Source organism: Strix aluco, chromosome 1 (genome assembly GCF_031877795.1).
Source record: "Strix aluco isolate bStrAlu1 chromosome 1, bStrAlu1.hap1, whole genome shotgun sequence".
NCBI classification, from domain to species: domain Eukaryota; kingdom Metazoa; phylum Chordata; class Aves; order Strigiformes; family Strigidae; genus Strix; species Strix aluco.
The window spans coordinates 2,270,933-2,293,770 of record NC_133931.1 but is presented as its reverse complement, the minus strand read 5'-3'; the positions used below and the strand labels follow the sequence as shown (position 1 = coordinate 2,293,770).

At 47.1% G+C, this 22,838-nt stretch overlaps 1 protein-coding gene across 5 annotated transcripts in view; it reads left to right on the top strand.

The window, feature by feature from the left end:
- ADGRB1 (adhesion G protein-coupled receptor B1) overlaps window positions 1-22,838 on the top strand; it is a 283,954-nt gene that overhangs the window by 156,065 nt on the left and 105,051 nt on the right. For all 5 annotated transcript variants that reach the window (XM_074830207.1, XM_074830119.1, XM_074830046.1 and 2 more), the window contains exons 13-17: window positions 953-1,061; window positions 1,963-2,106; window positions 5,458-5,533; window positions 9,443-9,545; window positions 10,738-10,781. In XM_074830207.1, coding sequence (XP_074686308.1) covers window positions 953-1,061; window positions 1,963-2,106; window positions 5,458-5,533; window positions 9,443-9,545; window positions 10,738-10,781 — 476 coding nt within the window. The remainder of the gene's footprint in view (window positions 1-952; window positions 1,062-1,962; window positions 2,107-5,457; window positions 5,534-9,442; window positions 9,546-10,737; window positions 10,782-22,838) is intronic.

The following is a 22,838-nucleotide window of genomic DNA, read 5'->3' as shown; positions in this document are numbered from 1 at the left end:
AGACAGCCCAGGCCCAGGAAGAATCAACTTGGTTATTTGGAGAGTGAGATCCTGTCAGCAAAACACGAAAGCACAAAACCAGACCATGATGTTTTTCTGGATATGATTATGTGATCTGGTGCCTGGGATCCAACATGAGACCATGGAGGTCCTTTAGTGCGGCTGATCTCAGTGGAGTGATAGCAAAATTAACTATTCTGGTGGAGGTAATGTTTGGTGGGCTTCCTCTCAGTAGGTAACATATATATACTATCAGAAGTAGCCCAGATACGTTTCTCAGGCCAAGTATCACAACAGCTGAGTGTCAGGGAAGTCTAAAGCTTGGGAAAGGCTTTCAGAAGTTGACAAAGGGCAAAGCTTCAATACATCAACATGAACACATCTTCACTCTCTGGCATGATGTGTCTGGATGTGCAGTTGCAAATGCCTCTGGCTTGTTGACAGCTAGGCTGGGCCAAACACTCCAGTCAATGGGCTTGGAAAGCAAGTGGAGCTACATTAAATCTTGGGCACTAAGAGTCTGTCCTAGAGTGTTTCTCTTCTTCCCTTAACTGCAGGAACAGGACCATAATGAACAGCAGAACTAATTTATCTCTCACAGATGGGGCTGTTGGTAGTAGAGGTAATCCTAGGGAAAGAAAGGAAATGGGTACGTTATCTTCTGCTCCAGAGAGTCTCAGATATTTCCATTTGTTTTTCTTTGAGATGTTGCCCTCCACCTTAAGTTTTATCAATCTGAATGTCATATTATTATTTCTTTCCCCTTTCTTTTTATTTTTCTAGTCTTCCTTTTAGGATTTCTCAGTCCTCATTCTTCACAGCTCCATAATACTCCATTATATCCAGCGTATGCTTCCAGTACATGTGTGAGGACAGAAACCTTTCACCTCAGAGAAACTCATGCTGTGCTCGTTAGTATCTGTGCTACTAAATATTCTCCCTCTCTCTGCAGATAGGGCCAAATGCCAAGGAGTTGTTCAGGCTTGTGGAGGATTTCATTGATGTCATTGGCTTTCGCATGAAAGATTTCCGGGATTCCTACCAAGTGACGGACAATCTGGGTGAGTTGATTTGCACTCCCCATGTTGGGTAGAAACCCCAGGAAGCTGTAATTACTGTGCAATACGTATAACCTGGGCTGTGGGGAGAGAAGGAGGGAAGGTATCAGGTGGTGGAACATTAAAAGGTCTGGGGAAAAGACATGGATAACCATAAATATGGGGTCGCTTTTCTCCAAATAAGTTAGGACTTCAGTGTGAAGAAGAGATGTCCACGGAGAGATCTGAGAGATATCGATAGAACCATGAATGGAGAACAGATGACGAACTGGGCAGAATTAGTTGCTTCCTTTTATTTTTTTTAACACAAGAGCGGCACAGCAGCCAATGAAGTGATCAGGCAGCAAGCAAACAGCAGGCAGTATTTGATTTATGCTGTATGCACAATCACGGCATGGAACTTGTTGCCAGAGGATGTTGCAGAAGCCAAAAAGTACAGATGGGTTCATGATGGGATTAGGAAAATGCACAAAGGAGAGGTCCATTGGTGGCTGTTAAAGTTGATGATCTGGATACAGCCACTAACTGAGGAAGTCCTGCTGATTGCTGGAAGCTGGGAGGACAGACCAAGAGATGTCTTGGTCTGTTCTTTCTCACACTTCTTAGCAGCTGCTACTGGCCACTCCTGGAGACAGGACACTGAAGTAGACAGACCTTTCTTTTGCCAGGTTTAGTGTGGGCAGGTCTTTTTCAGTGAACAGAAGCATGATCCCCAACACTTAGTGTCATCTTCTTTCATGCATAGACATTACCTGAAGATAGCATCACTCTTATAACTTTCAAGAACCAACCTCAATTGTTCTGCTATCTGATTTCCCACTATTGCCTCCAATGGGTTTTTCAGCACATATGAATTTATCGAGGCTGGTTTTGCTTACTGGTTTTATTTCTTGCTTCCCTCTAGTCCTCGGCATTCACAAACTGCCTGCTAATGCAGCCACTGACATCACCTTCCCCATGAAAGGCTGGAGGGGCATGGTGGACTGGGCCAAGAACTCGGAGGACAAGGTCACTGTCTCCAAGAGCATCCTGTCTTCAGGACTGGCAGGTAAGCAGCACAGCCAGGGCACTCCAAAAGAAAATTTCTTCTTCATTTTCTAAAAGAGGTTCATTCCATTTGGCAGCTCTTCAAATTCTTCTTCCAGCTCATGTGGACTTGCTCACAAAATCTTGGTCACCAAAAGCATTGTTGAGTGCAAATAAGGCGTTCAGATATGGCTTGACTAAGTGTCAAACCTAAACTCTTTGCAAAGTTCAGGGGCAGGCTTAGTGTCTGGATTTGGATGTATATCTTCTAAATAAGCAGCATATTTAGAGAAGAGCAGGAGTTGACACAAAAACTCAGGGCACCACTGCATTGACGATTGTTTCCTCCAAGGCTTCTTCTGGGAAGGAATGGAAAAATCCCTGTGTTTTCTGGGTCACTTTGTCACTGATGCATGTGGGTGCTGAGCTGAGTCTGCAATCCTCTGCAGGCCATGTTGGGTGCTGAAATGAGTCTCTCATGCCTCCCTGAACAAGCTGGGTTGACATTAAGGCTAGTGAATGGTAGTTGCCTCTGTGGGTCCCATATAAGAGTGGTTAATCAGCTCAAGAAAGGCAAGTCCAAGAGGAACATGGTTCTGCCACCTATCACCACGACCATGTAGGCAAATAATGTTGTAGATGCCCTCCAGGCCTGAATCCAGCCCTGATAAAACCATCTAAGGGTAAGCAGCTGGAGCTCAGCACGTCAGGCTGATCAGCTGATGGGTGTGGGTCTCTTGCATGGACAAGCTTTGCTAGATCATGGTTTTATGGCAGTTGTGTGAAATTTCCTGGCCTCAGAAATGAGATCCATAGGCATTTATCACTGAGGTCACTGGATCTACAGCAGGGCATGGATATGAGCCACAGTGGGGAGGTGGCAGCGCTGGGTGCATCAGCCAAGCTGGCCTCACTGCCAGATCTGAAAGGAAACCTGAAGGGTTCTGGAATGCTCTGCTGGAGCATCCAGCCTTTACCGGGATGTGAATCCCAGGAACCAACGCACTTAAGGTTGTCATCTTCTGGCAGAGAGCCTTAGCGTTTGGCAGGATTGATCCCTGAGTTTTCAAAAGCAGTAGCTTAAGTTAGGCCTATTGCTAGGAAAAGTTGGGTTTTCCTTCTAGATGCCCTGGTGCTGTGTGTAGCACTACTGGCTTTGAGAGAGCAAGCTGCTGGCTGCCGCATCAAGCTGTGCTGCCCTCCTTGAGACAGAGGCCGGAGACTGTGAGCTGTTGTCAGAAAACCTTTGGCCTCTTCTTGTCATACCAGGACCTCTTGTCATGGACTTCCCTACGGGGGATGGAAAGAATGCAGCCATCATTTCTTTCTACTTGGGGAATCTGAGGCCAAGAAACGTTAAGTGACACCCCCAAGGGTAAACAGTGAGTCACTGGCAGAGCAAGGATCATGTCTAGCACTCCTTGTGTTTTGTTGCACTTTGAAGACATCATTATCTTCCTGAGAGAAGTTGGAGTATGTTGGGAGGGTTATTACAGCTTGTTTGAGGAGGTTGTGGAGCCTTCAGTTTTGGAAATCTTTGATCATTTGTTGGACAGACTGCTGTCACCAGTCATAGGCAGAGCTGATCTTGCTTTGGGGCTGAGGGCTGTCCTAGAGGCCTCATCCACTTCCCCATGGTGGTGTTTTCCAGATTTCTATTAGAAGCATCCTCACACAAAGCTGATGTAGGGCTCTCAAGCAGTAGTCACTGTGGAAATGAAAGAACCAACTTCCCATCAGTCTTCACTTCTCTGTGGTTTCCTGAGTATAATGCACTGCTTTTCTGCCTCTGCTTTTTTAGCATCCTGTGCCGCTGGTATCTTTTTGAGGGTTTACTCAGTGATTAAGGGTGGAGATGCACCTCTGTTAGTTTTGATCCTCCACTTTCTTTGGTTGCAGAAAATAGGGGCAACTATCCTGAGCAAAGTGATGGAGATAGGCAGCTTAGTGAGACCAAACCCAGACTCCTTCACTGCTGGGAACTGACCTTACACAGTTGATTTCAGTGGGTCAACACTAATTTGTTTAGTTGGGTGACGTGCCTCTTGGGCTGCAGGCTGTGTCAATGCTGCTGGTGAGACACTGTTGCTGGGGAGATGTTACATGACCAAAACACAGTGCTGTTCCAGATGGGTAGCACACCAGAGGATTTAATTTTTGTATACCAGGATTGATGGGCAGCTGCATTATTAAAGATCTGTCCCAGACCAAAAGAGACAAGTTCCACCTCTAATACATCCAGGATCCTTTGCCTTCTTGGGAGGGTGCTGTGATAACGCAGCCTGTGGGGCTTAGGGTTTTGCTTGCTCACAGTCTCAGAGGAGCACAAATTGCTTCTGTAAATGCCGCACTGCCTCCTCTGAGGACAAAGAGGGAAAACTCTCTTTGAAGGCAGCAGGATCCTTGTTTGCATAGGGATTCATGGGATAGGCCAAAAGGCTGTGCCGGATTTCCTAAAGAAGCAAGGCTTATGCAATTGCTCTGCAAGCCTGTCTGTCAGTCTCTCCTAGTTATGTTTTCACCAGCTATCCCACTTGAGCCTTATTTGACAAAGAGGAAGATAGACATGCAGAGTTGTGTCTGCCCTGCACTGATGGGACAGGCGTGACATAAGTTCAACCTCAGTACAAGACATCAGAGAAGCCCCACCTCAGGGTGTTTCCCCAGGCTTCCTCGACATTGGTTTTCACCCAGCCACTCGCTTTTTCTTCCTCTGAAAATTAACCCACAGGGATGCCTCTGCCTCTTGTGCTTTTTCCAGGGAACTTCTTGCTTTTTTTCCAGCTGGGCATCGCGAGGCAGAAGAAGAGGTCAAATGATGTGCCCAGAGGTGACACAAATGATTCAGAGGCTCATCTGGGACCACGACCCCCACGGTCTCCCAGGGCAGTGCATGAGTTGTGGGATCAGTCCAGGCACAGTGGGATATCTCCCCTTCTCTTCTGCCCTTGTTGGTCTGACTGCAGCTCTTGTCTCTGATGGCTTGATGTCTTGATAGCTACAGACAGGTCTGAATGCCTCTGGGTGGCTGCAAGAGACCCTTCTGCCCTGCAGATTTGTCCACTGTGGTGCTGTCAGAGAGATTAGTGGGATTCCTGAGTGGGGGAGCACCAGGCTGGTCATTTGGAATGAGTGAGCCTTACGTGAGGGCAGACGCCTGGGGTGCTGGGTCACCCCAAAGGCACTGAGCCCTTCCTTGGGACCAATGGAGACCTGGTGAAGTGACAGCAAGGACTGCATCCCACCATAGTGATGCCGACATTGAAACCCCTCCATGCGAGGCCTAATCCTGCACTTGGGTCTCATGGGGACAGCTGACATCCCGATTGTCTCAGTGCTGTTGTCTTCTTCCCTTTCCTTTGGTGTCCTGCAGAGACAGACGACTCCTCCGTCTTCGTGGTGGGGACCGTGCTGTACCGGAACGTGGGCAACATCCTCTCCCTCCAGAGGTAAGAGGGGCTGCCTGGGGAGGGTGAGCAGCTGGGAAATCATCAGACTTTCCTGCTGATCCTTCTGCCTGCAGAGCCCTGGTCCTCCAGGGAAATAACAAAGGCCATTGGGTGCAATGAGACTTTGACTCAGCAGTGCAAATGTTTTGACCCCCATCAACTGGTGCTGCATGTTCAGGTGGGGACAGGCTGATGCATCGCAGACATCGCTTGCTGGAGGGGCAGGAAGGTTTTCTCCATCCATGTGCAGCACCGCGTACCCCAGATACGAGGGGAGGCACAGTGCTGTTGCCACTACCACATCCCTGCCTGCCACCCTTTGCCATCCAGGAATGGATTCTCACCCTGCCCTCCTCGTCTCAAGGGATACTGGGGGGCTTGACAGATGGGGGATGCTCAGCTGCCTTGATCCTCCCAAGCTACCGGGAAGCTGCCAGCCACACTGAGCCCTCTGAGAGCATCACAGCAGAAGACAGGCTCCAGTAGAAGAGAGGAGAGTAGCAGCACGCCTGGCTGCACATGTCTACCATGTTCCTGGCCACTGCAAACTGCCTCGGGCACCGAAGCTTTTGTGTTCAGCACTTCCTTTCCTTTTCTTCTCTCCTCTGCCTTTCTCGCTATCTTGCTCTTTTTTTTTTCCAAGGCTGGTACTGAGGCAGTAAATTAAGCATCCTAAGGCACCTTCTAAATCTGTTCTGCACTGATTAGCGTGAGCACATTTACCATAAACACCAGGGCATCTCTCCTCACCGATAATCATTTAAATACCTACAGATTTAGCACTGGCAATGGCAAAAGAGCTCCAAGTGAGTGCAGAGAGGAATTAGCAAGCCAGCCAACTGTATTCTGTAATATCTTCCATTACAGCACTGGGAATTAGATCAGAAGGGCAATAAACATCATTGGCTCAAATGATCCAGCGGTATTTCAGCTTTCTCTGGCCAAGCAATGAATGAGCTCTGATAACCAGCAGCTGCAGCAGCCACAGCCTCTGAACAGCATTCCCGCAGGAGATCTGATTTAAGACATTCTTTAATTAAAGGACAGTCCTTCTTTAAAAAAAAAAAAAAAATCAGCGTCCTGAATCACCTGTGGAGAGGCAAAGGAAATAAAATAAAAATAAAAGAAGCAGCAACAAAGAAGTACCTCTTACTTCACCACTGTGCAAATGGACACAGCCTTTAAAAGAAGAATGTCTTTAAATAACCACGTAGCTGTATATCACCTACTTATGGGGTAAAAATATTTCTGATCACAAAGGAGAGCAGTTATTCCTGGGTACACATGAACAATAAGGACGCAGATCCTGGGTTTGACCACATTGCTTCAATGCAGAGGGATTTTTCCTGAAAGAAAAAAATGTGGATTTAACCCAGCAAACGGCACCAGCTGAGCTGTTCCTAATTGTCCCAATTTACCTCCCCCAAGCAGCAATTCCTTATCTGAGCCACACGCTGCTCCATCCCCTCAGATCCAGAGAGCCCTGCTGTTCTGGGCAGCTGTGACAATTGAGATGGGATACACATGTTACTGGATTTTTCAAGCCAGGGAGGTGAGCAGCGCTTGGTCCCAGCTGGGGACTGCTGCAGAGAACACGGTCAGCAGTTGGAGAATCAACAGCCTGGCACCTGACAGCCCCATGTACCAAACAGCATGTTTACAGCTGTTTGCACACTCTTTATGGCCATACAGGAGCCCTCTGAGCTCGTCTGACCTCCTGTCCAAGCCAGATCTTCATGTGCTTTGTTTTCTTCCCAGAAGCTGGGTTGCAGCATGTTTTTAGGAAAGACTACTCATCTTCTTCCTGAAAGATTCCCCATGATGCTGAGTCCCTCGCCTCCCCCGACAAGCTGCTCAGATGCTTAATTACCTTCTCTGCTAGGAGCCTGTCTCTTATTTTAAGGCTGAATTTATCTGACTTTCACTTCCAGGCACTGGGCCTTCTGGTGGGCGACTGAAAAATCCCCCACATGCAACAAACTGTCAGACATGACTTTCAACAGAAAGCTTTTGTCTGGTTTTCTAGCACCTGGATCAATTTTGTGTCTTTCATTTGAAAATCTCACCACCGTCTCCCCATCTCAAAGTGGAACTGAACGCAACAGTACAGTGGCATCCTGACCCTGACAAGGAAGGGTGCAGAGAGAAGATATTTACTTTATCTCCTTGTTCCTGCACAAGGTCACTTCTGTCCTTTCTGTCACAGCTCTTTGCCCTGAAGTCAATCTCCCCAGGTACATTTTGGGTCGCAGAACCTGTAGCTCTGCATGCAGACCTTGCACTCTCCGAGCTCAGATGTACTTCCCAGCTCTTGGATGCACTGGGATAACTTCTGGTCGGGCTGTGGCTATTTGGCCATTAAGCAACCTTCACAGTCTGCACATGAGTAACTCCTGTGTGCTAACGACTTGCCACGCTGAACAATCAAATGTTTCTTCTGCTTTTGTTTATCGCATCAATTCTCACCTGGTCCGCAGCCTTCAAAAGGATGTTTCTGTGTCATCGAGGTTGTTCATGCAAATATTCAACAGCACTGAACTAAGAACTGACCCTTACAGACACAGCTACTAATGAAGACATGCGCTGGTGTTTACCTTTTGACAGCTTCTCTTTTTAGCTTATCTACAACTGCCTACATTTCCAAGCTTAGACCTGGTATTTACTCCCATTGACTTCACTCTTTACTCTCCTTTGTAGACTGATATTTGTGCTTTATTTATTCTTTCTTTTTTCTTTTTTTTATTTTTTTAAGGAAAATGCGTTTTATTTTTTTCTTTACCCTGCTAAAACAATGTTGGTTTTCCCTTTGTTGTTGGTGGAATAGTGACTTTCTGAGCATCCACTTACACATCTGTGGACAATTCCAAGTTTGTTTTTTGTCATTTTTTTTCTTTTTAACCCAGTTGCTGTTAAGCAAGTGCAAATCTTTTCTGTGTAATTCTTCTGTAAAAGGAAGATAAGACCCAGAAAGAAAGGTGAAAGATTTTGCCAGTGCCTAGAGATTTGGTAGAGATTTGGATAGGGAAAGATTTCCCTTGTCCGTGGGTGCCAGAAGGGCTGGGAGCAGCCTGATGCTGGGCTACCAGTGTAGTACTGATTCCTTCATGGTAAACTTAAGAGAAGCAGCATTTTCAACCGCTGGTTTTGGGGACCTTTTGCTTATTTAACCAAGTCTTTCTCTGCTACAGAAACACCAGGGACCCCTGTGTATTTAGATGTTCAGTGTTCAAGGAAGTGTCTGCAAAGGGTTTGGCTTTCCAGGGGGCAGGAGCACAGGTATGGGAGATATCTCCTCCCTTACTGTCTCTCCCAACAGCCAAATCTCCTAGGGCTGCCAGATTTATTAGAGTATTTGTCTGGGCACAGATATTTAGACACCCACATGAAAGGTCTGGCCTCCTTCCATTTGCTTTTGATCCTCAGAGAATGGAGATACATGCCAGTGCCTCTAGCAGTGAACCAGAGAGGATCAAGTGCTGCCCCATGGATATGATGTTAAAGGCAACCATGCCCCCATCTAACACTGCGGTGCAGATTAAGTCAGCCTTTTTTCAAAGCACATGAAATGAGCTCTGTTTCCTCATGTCAGGGACAGAATATGTGTCCAGGACCATTTTATTCCTGGGAAAGATACAGCCTTTAAGTCCAATGGCTTTAGGTGTCTATGTGGTTCAAAAAATGGTCTGATTCTTGGAGGCATAAATATAAAGTGGCTGTGAGGGGAGCTCAAAGGGCTGTGGATGGGCTCCATCAGCAGCAAGTGTCTTTGCTGGTATTTTAACAGGGCCAACTCCTTCTGCACTGTGCACACTGAACCTTGTACCACCAATGACAAATGCATTGGGATTCACTGCTCTGCAGAAGTCCCTCAGTCCTCTTTAAAATGTCTCTTTCCCCTCTTCTTCCCAGGAACAGCACTGTTCTGAACTCCAAAATCATCTCCGTGACTGTGAAGCCATTTCCCCGGTCTCTCCTCACCCCTTTGGAAATTGAATTCTCCCACCTGTACAACGTAAGTCTTTCCTGGGAACCTGCACCACTCCGCAGCTGAGTTTGCTTCTGCATAGCAGGAACGTGTTGGTGCAAGGAAGGAGGTGGTTTTGCTGGGCTCCTGAGATTTTTTGCCAATGCAGGACCCTTCAATCTCCTTTAACACAGGCTGCCGAGGCACTTGACTACCACCCTGAGTTTGGTGTTGATGTCCTGTTGTTGCTCACTGCCAAGGATGCATTCTATGGGTCAGTCCTGCAAATCTTGCCTGCTCTGTGCTCCTTGCTCAGGCATTGCCAGTGCAGGAGGAGGGTGACAGCACTGCTTTCGCAGGGAACGTGGGCCTACTTGTCCCAAATTCACACCATTTCATTGCGGGCATGATCATGGGAGATGATGTGCACTCACTAAAAAATGGGCTATAACAACCATCTTCCCTGAGGAGGGAAAGAGGGAGGGGAAATGTTGTTTCCATTAATATTTGCAATGTTCTTTGCAGTCCTCAGATACAACTGGAGACATGATTATTGCTGTTGTGATCAGTGCTTTAAAAGGTGATCAAAGATTCCCTCCAGGTTCCCCTGTTCAAATCTAAACAGATATATGTGATGGACATTTACATACCCCAACGCCTGTTCTTGTTGTGGGTTTCAGATGTCCTCCTGAGGCTCTGCAACATGACTATGAGATCTGTTATGTCTTTGCTTTGGACTTTCCTGGAAGGATTTTCCAAAGTAGTCTAAGACAGCTGCAGTTGGAGTCAGTGGTAAACCTCTTCCAGGGGGCTTTAAACACACCTGACCATCTCCTGCAAGGCTGTGGCTCTTCTGAGCACCATGTCCCACAGAAGCACATGCTGTATTTGATCCACTTTCCAGAAGAGAGCAGCAAAAGGATTCTGTGTGAGAAGAGGAAAAAGGAAGAACATCAGTAGGTTGAGTCAGGAAAGATGCCGAGTCAAATCCTTCTACAGTGGTGTTGATGCAGAACAAACTGAGGCCCATTTTATTCTTGTTTTTTAAGCCAAGGGTGAAAGAAGCTATTCCGAGGACTGAGCTCTGCGACTGCCCATGTGGTATATCAAAGACACACCATGTCTAGAGTAGCAGAAGCTGTTCCACAGGACCTGCCTATTTCATTCTAGTTGCTCCTAATACCCAATAAACAGCACGGCATTGATTTGCTTCATTTTTCCCTTTCTTCTCTCCTGGCAGGGAACCACCAACCAGACCTGCATCCTGTGGGATGAAAATGATGGGTGAGTTCTGTGGGTTTCTCTTTACTCTCATGGGTCCATTTGTTTTTTGGTTGAAATAATCACAATTTTAGCAGTGATGTGTCAGTCTGTGTCAGCCCTTGCTCTCTCTACTCAGTTTTTTCTTGCGTCCACCTTCATGGCTGGAGAAGTCCTTTGCCCTGGTGGGGAGTGCTTCTTTCTTCACACAGATGCAGCCCTTCTTACTCCGTTGTCTTTTAGTGCCAGTTGAATCGGGTCTTATATTTAAAGATCTGCAATCAGGTGTTGTCAGTGCAGTTCATGAAGGGCCCTGTATGCTGGGAGCATCGTATGCCTGTACCAGGGAAACCTCTGTCAGTGTCCAAGCAGAGATGTTCATGTGTTCTTCTGCTCACAGGGAGGAGTGTTTGCATTTTCCTTTGATGTTTTGGACCCCAGATTACATTTTGCAGAAGTGGCCTCTTATTTTGGATTTTCCCACATGAGGAATACATGAACTGAGACCAAGGACTGTGGAGTCATTCACAGATTGCCCTAAATTGAGCTCGATATAGCAGTGCTTGGCTCTCTTCAGCGCTCATCCCAAATTGTGCATCATAAGGAGAGTAATGCAAAATCAGAGCCCGCTGTTGCAAATATGGTCTGCAGTGGTGAAGTGTGTGTTGTGCGGCTGCTATGCAGTAAAATGATTTCTGCCAGGATTCCTGCAGTGACTGGTGTTGTTCAGGAGGTGTTGAGAGGTGTGATGGTGGTCAGCAGGTCAAAAAGAAATCCCAAGTCACCACAAAGAGTCAGGAGCATAAATCCGATATGGGAAGTAGTTGTTGGAGAGTGTGCATCTTAGAAAAAAAAAAAAAATACACTCTGAAAGTGTGGTCTTAAATCCTGAGTGAGCCTGACAAGGATACAAAGTGTCTGATTTAATGGTGTTTTTACTTCATTGACTTTTGTATCTCATTTTGAGGACCAACATGACTTCTTTTCTGCTTACAGCCGGTTTCTCTTCTTGAGATCTCATGTATTTGGCACACACCTCTGCATTTATTATTATTATTTATTATTATTATCTGCAGCATCTGAAAAATGATTCTATTCTTCCCCTTATATGCTCCATTAAGCAGCATATACACACATAGGCGGGCAACATATTTGCAGTCATCTTACTGTTCTTGTTGGTCTGTGATTAATCCCACATGTATGAGTGGATCCAAAGCAAAGCTGAAGAATGCAGAGGGACTCGCTGCTTGTGAAATCACACAGATGTTGTAGCCCAGAGCAGAACTGGTCCCTCTGGGTCATAGTGAAAATTACTCCAGCATTAGAAAATGATTGGGATGCAGGAGTCTTGCATGTGCTATGCTGACCTCACACGACAGCATGCAGGTGAACCTTCATGACATTAGTAAAATGGGTTTTTATTATATTACCTATGTGCCAGAGAGCAGACTGAGGTGTAGGTCAGCCCAGAGGGTTGTGTATAGGTGAGCAGACTCAGGAGGAGGCTTGGATAGGAGCTGACCTGCTTTGCTAAATCTGTTGTCTGTCCATGCTGGAAGGGGATTAAAGCACTTGTATACAAATCCATTTCTTGGCAGGTAAAGGCAGAAGTTGGAACCAATGTCCCTTTTGCTCTGCACAGTATCTCATTGGTCTTGGCTTTCTGTGTCCTAGAGAGAGGGTTATGTCCAGAAGGATGAAGGTGTTTCCCTGCTATGGTCAGAGCTGGATTTAATTAGCTGTAGTCTGAGCAAGAAAAAAGCAAAATCCTGTCTACACATGGCTGGACCTGAGAGAGAGCGATGGCATTCAGGCTGGGTACATATCTGACAGAGCTGGCACTGAAAAGTGCCTGGTATGAGAAAGATGAAGGGTTGGCCAGTGCTGAATGTTGCTTGAGAGGCTTGAATGCCGTTGCTGATCTGGAGGCAAAGCAGTGCCCAGTTCAGCGTAGTCACCTCTGCCTTGTCCTGGGAGGTCTGGCTGGACTTGCTCCCAAGGCTTGATACTTGTTTGGCTGCCTGTTATCTCTCTGGGAGCGCGGGGTGTTAGGAATGCTTTCAGTCTTTAATCCTTGCATCTTCACAGCATCAAAGGATGGGCTCATAGCTAAGAATTGAGCAGGCAATTTCTTGGCACCGATGCTGTGGTTCCTTTGTCAAGGATGGTTTCCAAAACCCCAGCAGATTGGTTGCACAAATGTTGCTGCTAAGTCCCTGCTTTCTGTGTGTGTTGGGGTGTGTGTGTGCACGTCTGCAAGTGTTTTCAACCAACGTTTGCAATCTCTAGCAGTTAAAAAGTCCAAAATGCTGATGTCAGCAGATTTTGCTAGGGGATGTTCTAAAGCTAGATCTGATCCGGTGAGCTCTGGCAACAGGAGCTGCCAAGCTGTTTGTGCAATATTTTTAAAGCTGATTTGCTACCACTGCCACCTCTTGGGAAAGTCTAATGAAAGGGAAACGATGCAAACCCTACTCTCCAGGCCTGAATACTCACCTCAAACTTGAATGGCACTCTGGAGTTGTCAAGGGCTTTGCATCACAGTTTTGGATAATTGTTTCCTGTTTGGAGCAAGGATTTTTAGGTTACACCCTGGACCTGTTGCCTGGTATGTGGTAGAGATCATGACTGGTGACTCTGAGCCAGGAAACCCTGAGGTCCAGACACATTTATGTGGTTCCCCTTTCTGCTCCCATCTTCTCCTACCTGACACCCCCCTCTTTAAGTTAGAGGTTTTCCCACTGATCAGTCTCATAAGACAGTTGTGGAAGTGGGTGAATCTCAGGAAAGCCCTTTTCCCAGCTCTGACCAATTTAACGGCTTTACAGCTTCATTTCTCTGCCTGTTATTCACCCTGCCATATTCCCTGTACAGCCCAAGCCAGCCTGCCATGGTGTTGTTTGCTCAGAAGACACTGCTGTCTCTTAAGCTTGCTCTTTTGCAGGCTCTCCATGCTCCTGCTCCAAGGCTGGCTGGCCAGGGGGACCTTCCCTATGTTCACAGTCATCCATCTGAGGCTGCGGATCTTGGGGATCCAAACTCCACCCGATTCCAGTGAACCAGCCTCTGGATTTAACCCCTTGCAGCCGATGTGACTGAACAGGTACAGAGGCAGGAAACTCGAAGCAATATTCACATGAGAGCTCCTGCCTGTTACTGCAGCCACCTGAGCTTTCAATCCCATTCAAACCATGCCACAGCCCTTTAAAGGCCACTTAAAATCCATGGGCCGTGAAGGGTTGAACTGTAAAATTGCAATTAGAACAGACAATTATCATGTGGCCATGTGCTTCCTCCAAGACAAAGCTGTTGAACAGAGCACTTAAAAAAAAAAAAAAAAAATAGGAAGAGCCCCTGAGTGTTCATTCATTTGCATTTAGATAGATATTTAAGCTTGTAATATTAATAATGGATTTTTGATTTATTAATCCCAGCCCCTTTGAGTGACTGTTAGATTCGTGGGTGGCACCTCTCCATCTCTTGTCTCTTCCTCTTGCCCCCAACTCCTCATGTCATGAAGTAAGAGGGGAGAAGATCAGGGACTAATTTCTGTTGTGTTGGGTGCTGCAAGTATGATTAATGAGCTTAACACTGGCTGGGTAAATTGAAAGTTGAAATCAGAGAATGATTTGGGATTCTCTGGCTGTCCTCCAAGGGTGTTCATTTGGAGTAATTATTAGCTGCTTAACCCTATTGAAGTTAAAACCCAGGCAGGATCTGGTCTCTACTCCCTCTTTCTCCTGCTGGGACAGGATGGAGGGAGTTGATAGATGTAGTCATCTTACGTGCTTTCATGTTCTTGTCCATCTCCAGATTTGTATTTCTCACCTACCTTGCTCCGGTGCACAAGAGGGATGCCATGTGGCAAGGGGAACGGGGAAACAGTCACCAAAGTTTGTTGGTGGTGGCAGCATTGCTTCATGGCTGCAGCGGAAGATGCGGGGCTAGTTAGTGTTACCGAATAGTCCCACTGCCCCGTGGGGTGGATGAGGCTGTGTCCTCAGACCTCCAAAGCTGGGTTTTGGTGTTGAGCATGAGATCAGGTCAAACAATGGGGACTGTCGTGAGATAAAAAGGAACAGTCACGAGCCATCATGTGTCTGGAGACACAACATGAGATCAGGCTGACTGACTGACTGACTGATGGACCCACAGCCACAGGTGAAGGATCATTCTCCCCTTCAGCATGCCCTGCCTCGGTGACAGCAGGGACCAAGCCAGCCAGCTGGGACTTGTATTTTAGCTCATGGGGCAGGAGAGAACATCGTGCCACGCAGGTGTGAAATCCAATCCTGTACGTGCAGAGGGTGGGATCCAGCACGTCAGCATTGCCAAGGGACCTCTCATCCCACAGGGAATGCTTGCTCATAGGGGATATGCCTGGCTTCAGCCACCAACTACTCTCTGCTTCTCTGTCTCCAAAAGGAGCATAATAAGAGCTAGGCATTATAATAACTGATCTTAAGACGCCTTCCAAACCTTCAAAAATATTTGCATAAAAGCTTTTTGTGCTTGGAAGAAAAAGTGCCTTGGGAGTCTGTGGTTTTGATTCAAGGACACTCTTACCTCCCCTTGGGAAAGATCATCTGTTCCAGTAATTAAAGCCTTTAACCTATCTAACTTAGGAAATGCAGACCTCACTGTTTAGGAAGGTGACCCGTGCGCAGCAAGGTTAGGCATAGAGAACGAAACGAACAGTGCCCCAGCTAGCGGAACAAAGTTAAATCACATCCTCTTGGCTCTGGGCTGGATCTCATGCCCCAGCCGAGGTCAAGCAGAAATCTCCCCCGAAGATTCGCAACTGCACGGAGCGGTGTTTTATGATGCTGCCAAAGTAGACTATCAATCTATCACTGTTTCAAAACTTACAGGATCCTAAAATATAGCTCACAGATGCTGAGGACAGTCCTGCTCATGGGCTCTTTAAACACTTGAGGTGTAGGGTGTATAGTGGTCCTTCAAGGGGATGGTTGATAGAGCTGTATGGACCACAGGCTGGTAGAACCGAAGCTGATCACACAGAATCACAGTCCACAGGGAGAGCTCTGCGGTGTCATAGTACATTTGTGGGGGTGTTTTTGTTTGTTTTGGTTTTGTCTGGAACAACTCAGAGGAACCCCAAAAATGTTGTGGAAGGAGGTATTTCCTGTCAGGCACCACTATTTTTCTGTAGGGTAATTGGGCTCTTTAGCGTGTTTATGGTCCAGCCATCCCATGAGCCTTTCAGTGCAGCTGCTTTGCCTGAAATTCCTGTTTTCAGTGTGGGATGCCCAGTGTCTAATCTACAGAGACCCAAGCTGTCCGAATTCCTGAGTGCACGTCCTACATGATTACAGGAGAATTGTGCACTGATGCGTGGTGTAAGGCAGCGTGAGGAGCAGGACACGGTGTAGGCTCTATGGGCTTCACCTTACTTTTTGAAAGCCCCTGATGCATTGGATAAAGAGAAAGGCGTGAAGTTTTATTTTCTGTGCTTTCTGGGACTTTAATGTGATCTCAGTCTTGGTGGTTACTCACTGGTTTTCTTTGGAGCATGTAAAATAGGTCCATTTCTTCTAGTACTCCTCACCACCAGAAGTGTCACAGAGGAGGGGTTGTATCTATAGCATCCCACGGACACTTCCTGCTCATCACATCAGTTGATCCATCTCCCAGCACCTGTCTTTAGAAGAAAAGCTTTCTAAAGCCAGGAAACAGCTTCCTTTTTCTTCTGTCCATCACCTAGCGCATTACCGGTCTTGCCAGCACTGTAGATCAAGCAGTAACACAGCTTGTCTATGGTGACAAAAATAGATGAGTCCCCCCAGATACAGATAAGAAGGGAAATCTGTCACAGCCCCAAAGCCCCATGAGGAATCAGCGCACTTCTCTCCTCTTTGGACCTATGCATGACATATTATATATTATATATTTTCTACCGCAACACCCCAGCTGTTTGTAGGGGAGCAACACTGCCAGTGACACGCCTTTCACGTGATCCCATGCAGGGTGTCTGTGCTGAGGTTTGCCAGTACCCCTGTTCCTTCTCCCTTAACTAACATCTGCAGTTTTAGCTCCAGTTGCAAATGCTGTGTTTCCTGAGTGCTCCTGTGGAGGTATGGAGGGGATGTCTGTGAAAGAAGGCAGCATTGTGCTTTGTAAAGCCTGTCTACAGAGGGGCATGCAGGGATGTTAATCTGAATATTCCCGTTAGTTTCTCTGTGTTAAACTCAATTAAAAGTACCCCCTGATTCAGCCTGACTGACTGCACTTGCAGTGTGTAACCAGGCAGGTTGTATTATGTTCCCAGAAGCCCCTTTTTAGCCCTGGATGAGAGTAAACCAAACTAATGCAGGGCTAATGCAGTGAATCCCAGTCACACCTCTAGAGCCTGAGGGTTTATCTCCTCTCCTCAACTGGACCTCTGGGGCTGCTGGAAGCACCAAGCAGAACTGCTTCCACAGGACTGTTTTCCCAGTCTTACTCCGAGGTCACCTTTTCCTGGAAACACTTTGTCACCTGGACTTCCAGGTGTTGCAGGAAAGAGGTGGTCCAGTTCCCAGTTAGCACAAAGGAGGTGGCACGATGTAGCAGCAGATCCCAGGGCTGTGCCCATCCCCATTCAGGAGAAGGGTCACACTTTGGCCTTTGCTGAGCTGCTGCCCAGCAGTCAGCATTATCTGTGGGACTGGAAAAGCAGGAGCTGGCTTATTCTTCAGTGCCTTTCATAGCACAGGATGCAGGAGAAGCTAAGCAGCGTGATACAGGGCTTCTGCTGCCTGCCAACAAAGCATGGTTTAATGGCTTTCGACAGAAGGGAAAGGGGGAGAGGAGAGAGGATTCAGAGGCTCTGAATCAGATTCTTCCAGCTTTTCCCTTGCTTCCCTAGTAAAGGGGTCAGGAACATGGATGGAATAAATTAATTCCCTTTACAGAACTGGCAGAAGCCAGACACTGAGGCCTGGAGGATGCTCCCACTGGGAAGGGGCTTTGGATTCAGTGGTGCCATTCCCAACCTCAACTCAGTGCTGAGCGTGCACTGTGAGCCAGGGCACTGTGGGGTTCAGAGTGGCTTGTACGTCCACACGTGTGGGTGTTGTGTATTCGTATAAAGGCACATGTGCAAAATATGTGCAAGGATATAAAAGGGTCAATGTGTGGGAACAGGTGAGTGCTGGTGCCCGAGTGTGCATATGGACAGACACGAGTGTGTTTCTGTGCACAATCAGGGCTGCAGGGTGTTGGTGGTGTGTCAGTGTGAATGTAAGCACACACGAGGTGTGCAGGTATCTGCAAGTACAAGGGAGTATTTGTGTACATATATGTTTGCGTGTCTATGTGTTCATGTTTGGACCACACAAAACTACTTGTGCGTGTGCACAAATGTACACAAGTGCCCAGATGAGGCTGGTAACCCGAGTCATCCTTCATCTGTGCAGTGAGTCTCCAGCTACACAAGCACAGCCTATGTTTAAATGCATGCAGGAGCTATAGAGTGAGTGTATATGTGTGTGCCGGGGGATGTGCACTCACAAACCTCAGCACAGTGTGCTGTGTGTGCCAGACTGGGGTTGCATGGTTTGCCTGCATCCCTGCCTGCTCTTTTTATGTACAGATATTTGCTCTGAAGCCACGATGCTCTTTACTCACGTTGCCTTTGCAGATGGGAGGGTATAAGTTTAGCAGCCACCTGCCTTTCTGTGGCCATCTACCACGGAAGTGCCAGGCTGCTGAGGGCTTTTGGTGACATGTGGTGGAAGTCCAACGTGACTTCCCAGATTGCATGAAGTGTCTCCAGGCCCACTCCCTGGTGCATTTCTGCTGCATTTCACTTGGTTCTTGTCTGTGTGGTACCTTGTATGTGCTGAGAATGTAATAACGGAGTACAGGCAAGTGTATGTGCTGGTGGAGAGCTCTGATTCACAGCTCCAGGCTTTTAAGTGTGGGGAAAAAAAGGAGGCTGGGGAAATCTGAAGCCTGCCCTTAGTGTGCTCTAACTCCAATGGCTCAATAGCCAGCAGGGTGCAGCTTTGAAGCAACTTCAAGGCAGGCTCAGGCACATGGAGAAGAGACAAACACCTGCACTACAAGATGCTCAGCACCCTCCGTGTGTAAAATTCAGAGTCACTGTACCTCCATGTACTTCTTTGCTGGATTGATTTTATTCTCCCTTTACGAGCACAAGAAAGCCTGTCTCAGTCTAGAGCAGGACTTCCCAAATGGTTCTGGCTCTAAGCCTGCAGATCCTATCAACATCCTGAGGATATCAGGTCTGTATCCTCAGGAGCATCATTTGGTTTTGCTGGAAGCTGAAGGCTGCAGAGCAGCCTGTGCATGATGTGAGGAAGGTGTGTTATGACCACAAGCATCTCAGGGCCAAGGGTGTCCAAAGGACAGACCATCAGCACTAGGTAGATGCTCAAGCAGGTTACGTCCTATGTATTTCTGTTAAGAACATAGTAAAAAGTTTTCCCATCAGGCTTCTTTGCTCAATTTCCTTGCAAGACTGAGGCAAGTCCAGATGAACTTCTTAAAATGCCTCATTTTTTAATGAATCCATGGACTACACCAGCATGCAAGCCAGAAACACAGCAGTACCCACCATAATCACAATAATTTTAGATTGCTAAAATTTGGGGAGCTCAGTATTTCTTAAAATCTCTTGACAACCATGTAAGAGTTTGTTCTTTATCTTTACTGACTGGGCTAAAGCAAACCTTCTTGAGTTGGTATTCTTAACGAGTCTCTTGTCCGTTTTGTGAATCAGCCACAAAAAGCCACCAGCACATACTCCATGGCAATGGATTGCCCCACAGTGGGGGTCCTAACTGGGGTGGTAATATTGGTCCTTCCAGTCCCAGATACCTTGCAGAGCTCTGATTTTCATGATGGGAGCCCATGGAAAATGGTCAAGGTGCAGAGACGGGTTTATGAGTCCATGTCATTGCTCAAGGGTGGGTAGGACTGATGGATGTGGAGGAAAAGTGATGAGAACTGGAATATTGTGAATAAGGACAGGAAAGTTTGCCCCTATTTTTAAAGAAGAGAAAAGGATTTGTTTTCATTTTCACCTGACTGCTTGTGCACTGCACTAGGAGATGAAGTGTTCTGCTAAAACATAGCAGCAAAAAGAGGACACAGTGCCTAGGATGCAGCCTTCATCTAATGATGAACTTTCTGTGTGTCTGGACAAATCAGTGTAAGCTTTGTGCCTCAGTTTTCCCTGGGTCTACTATGCTAATATCATCAGACAGCTCTTCTAAATGTCATGAAATTTAGGAGTGAGGAGCTCCATTAAGTGCTAGTAAGTAGCAAAAATAAGTATTATTATTTATCACTGAGAACTGATTAACTAAACATGAGCTTTAAGATTGAACTGGTCATCCATGCAAGATGAGCTCACATTGTGTCAACTTTGCCCATCACGCCTCGATCGTGTGAGCAGCAGCGAGAACCGCAATGTGAATTTTCAGTCTTCATGAAGCGGAATGGGACCAGGGAGGCTCAGGGCAATCTCTACCAGACCAAGCACGTAATGGCACGGGACACCAACCTGTGCATCCCACCAGCTGCCTGAGCTAATGGTGACCTCTCAGCCATGTGGCAGAGCAGATTAGCAAATGCATGCAGCATCCAGCCCGCTCTGACAGCCGGCTCGATGCGGAGCACGGCAGGTTCCCCCACTGCAGGGCGAACCGATGTCTTACAGCTGACCTGCTGCACGAGTGGGAAGAGCAGGGGCAGGCAGCCCCATAGGGCAGGCAGTGCTGAGCCCTCCTGGAAGGCAGTGGGCAAAGATCTTCTCCTGGAGAGGACAAATCCTCTTTGTCCTGACCATTGGATTTATTGGGATCCACTTTAACAGTCAGGAACTGCAGAAAGAAAAATAACTGATGCAGCAAGGTCAGAAAGCCCCATTACATGGCATATAATCATTTTCAGACTTGTCAAGGCCCTTTCCAGGGCTTTGCAAATACTTTGATTCAATCTCAGTAATGACCCTTTGGAAGATGAGTATTAATCTCCCAGAGCTGCCCTCTGCTTTGAGCCAGAGCTGCCTCCCAAGGTGGTTTAACGCACATGTGTAACGTTGGTGGGATGGTAAGTCAGGTGGGGGAGATGCTACCTCTCTCTGATGGGAACAAATTTACCCTCTGCCAGAGCCTGATGCCTGGCAGGGTGGCCCTAAGCCTGACCCAGCAAGAGCCTAGATCTTGGGGTGAATTCTAAAGGTTTGAGGATAGTCTTTGTGGTATGGATGGAAGAGCAGGCAGCAAAGTCAGTGGGAAGTACATCAGTTCCTCTCAGTTTTTGGTCACATATCCAGTCTACCACCAGCTAGCCAAGGGGACAAAAATGGTCATAATTGCATTGATGAGTTATGGGCTGTCCTCAAAAACCTAACTGCTGTCATTTGCAGGTGGGGAAGGAGAAACCGAGGAAGTGATTTATCCACTGTCACCAAGGAGGAGCAGAGCTGAGCCACAACTCAGATCTCCTGTCCTCTCTTACGGCTGTGCTGGTGGCTCTGAATAAAAGTTAGCTATGTCCTATACTGGGAGAACAGGAGCCCAGAGGAGATGATCTAGGAGAATGCTACTCTTTTTTTAGCTGTGGATATTATTTATTTAATGGTGGGTTTAGCTCATATGTCAAATCTTAAGGAATGCTGAATATCCTTCAAACCTCAGCAAGGCTCCTGACAACTTCAAGGTCACTCCGCAGAATTTGGCCTAGGGATTATCAATATGCATGTGATACTTTTTTTTCTGATTTCAACCTTAATCTGAGGCTGAGGCACAAGTGCTGCAAAGGGCTGTTTGCAGGTCTTTTGGTTGTCAGCTGGGGTATCTTTGTCTTTGATCTTCCATATGGGCACAAATGAAAGCTGCAGGAGTGTATCACTGCTGTTGGGAAGTTTGTTGTGTTCAGGCAGAGCCTTTCCAGTCCTTGTGTCCGATGAATCGGTCAAAACTGTGCTGGAGAGTTTGCTGACATTTAGCTACACGTGCCAAGGGCCTGTTTAATTACTGGTAGTGATGAGCAGGGCAAAGCACCTGAAGTCCAGGCAGCTTCAACAAAAAAGTGTCTCTGGGGCTGATGCACATGTGGCAACACAAGGAGAGCAGAGGGAGCTCCCTGTGTCTAATATTACTGCAGGATCCGGGTCCTGGCTGAGAAAATCATCCTTCAGATGCAAGGTTACCTGGAGGGAAGGGATTTTTGATGCCTAAGGTGTAATTTGCACATGCCAGCACGTGGGGAGCCAGCATGAGTGCAGTGATAGGAAAGGCTGTAGCGCACACACGGCTGCAGCTGTATTGCAGCCGTCACATCTTTGCAGTCATTAAAGTTGCACTGATTAGTCCCAGCAAAGAATCTGCTTAGGGTGAGGGGGGATATTGGACATGATTTGACTGAGACTCCTGTAACAGGGCAGGGGAGGAATGAACCTGCAGCTCAGAACTGGCTTTGGCTCAGCATGATTGGGCAGACACGCTCGGAGACCTCCGTGCCCACACAAGGAATAGTGTGGAGATGATGAGTAGACTAGACTAGACTAGACTATAATATTTTCAGTTGGAAGGGACCTGTAACGATCATCTAGTCCAACTGCCTGACCACTTCAGAGCTGTCCAAAAGTTATTAAGGGCATTGTCCAAATGCCTCTTAAACACTGACAGGCTTGGGTCACTGACAACTTCTCTAGAAAGCCTGTTCCAGTGTTTGACCATCTCTTGGTAAAGAAAAGCTTCCTAATGTCAAGTCTGAAATGATGGGGAGGTGCATCCCATCACAGTGTTCTCAGGAGTATTATGTTTGTGGGACAAAAATCGTTTTGATTTTTTTCATGTAGCTATAAAAAGAAATCCCCACCTCCACCCCCGCTTCTTGGAGGCTGCTGCATTTCTTTCCACTCAGGCATCTCAGAAGTATTGTTAGAAATGGCATACAGCGCAGGGCATTTCCCTGCTTGTCAGTTCATTTCCACCCAATTCATTCAGTTTACAAGTGCAAAAGATGCTTTTGCTAATTGCCAGCTCTGCTGGCTCCTCCTGGGATCTGGAAAGCAGCTGAGATTGTCCTGCCTGTTACATCTTC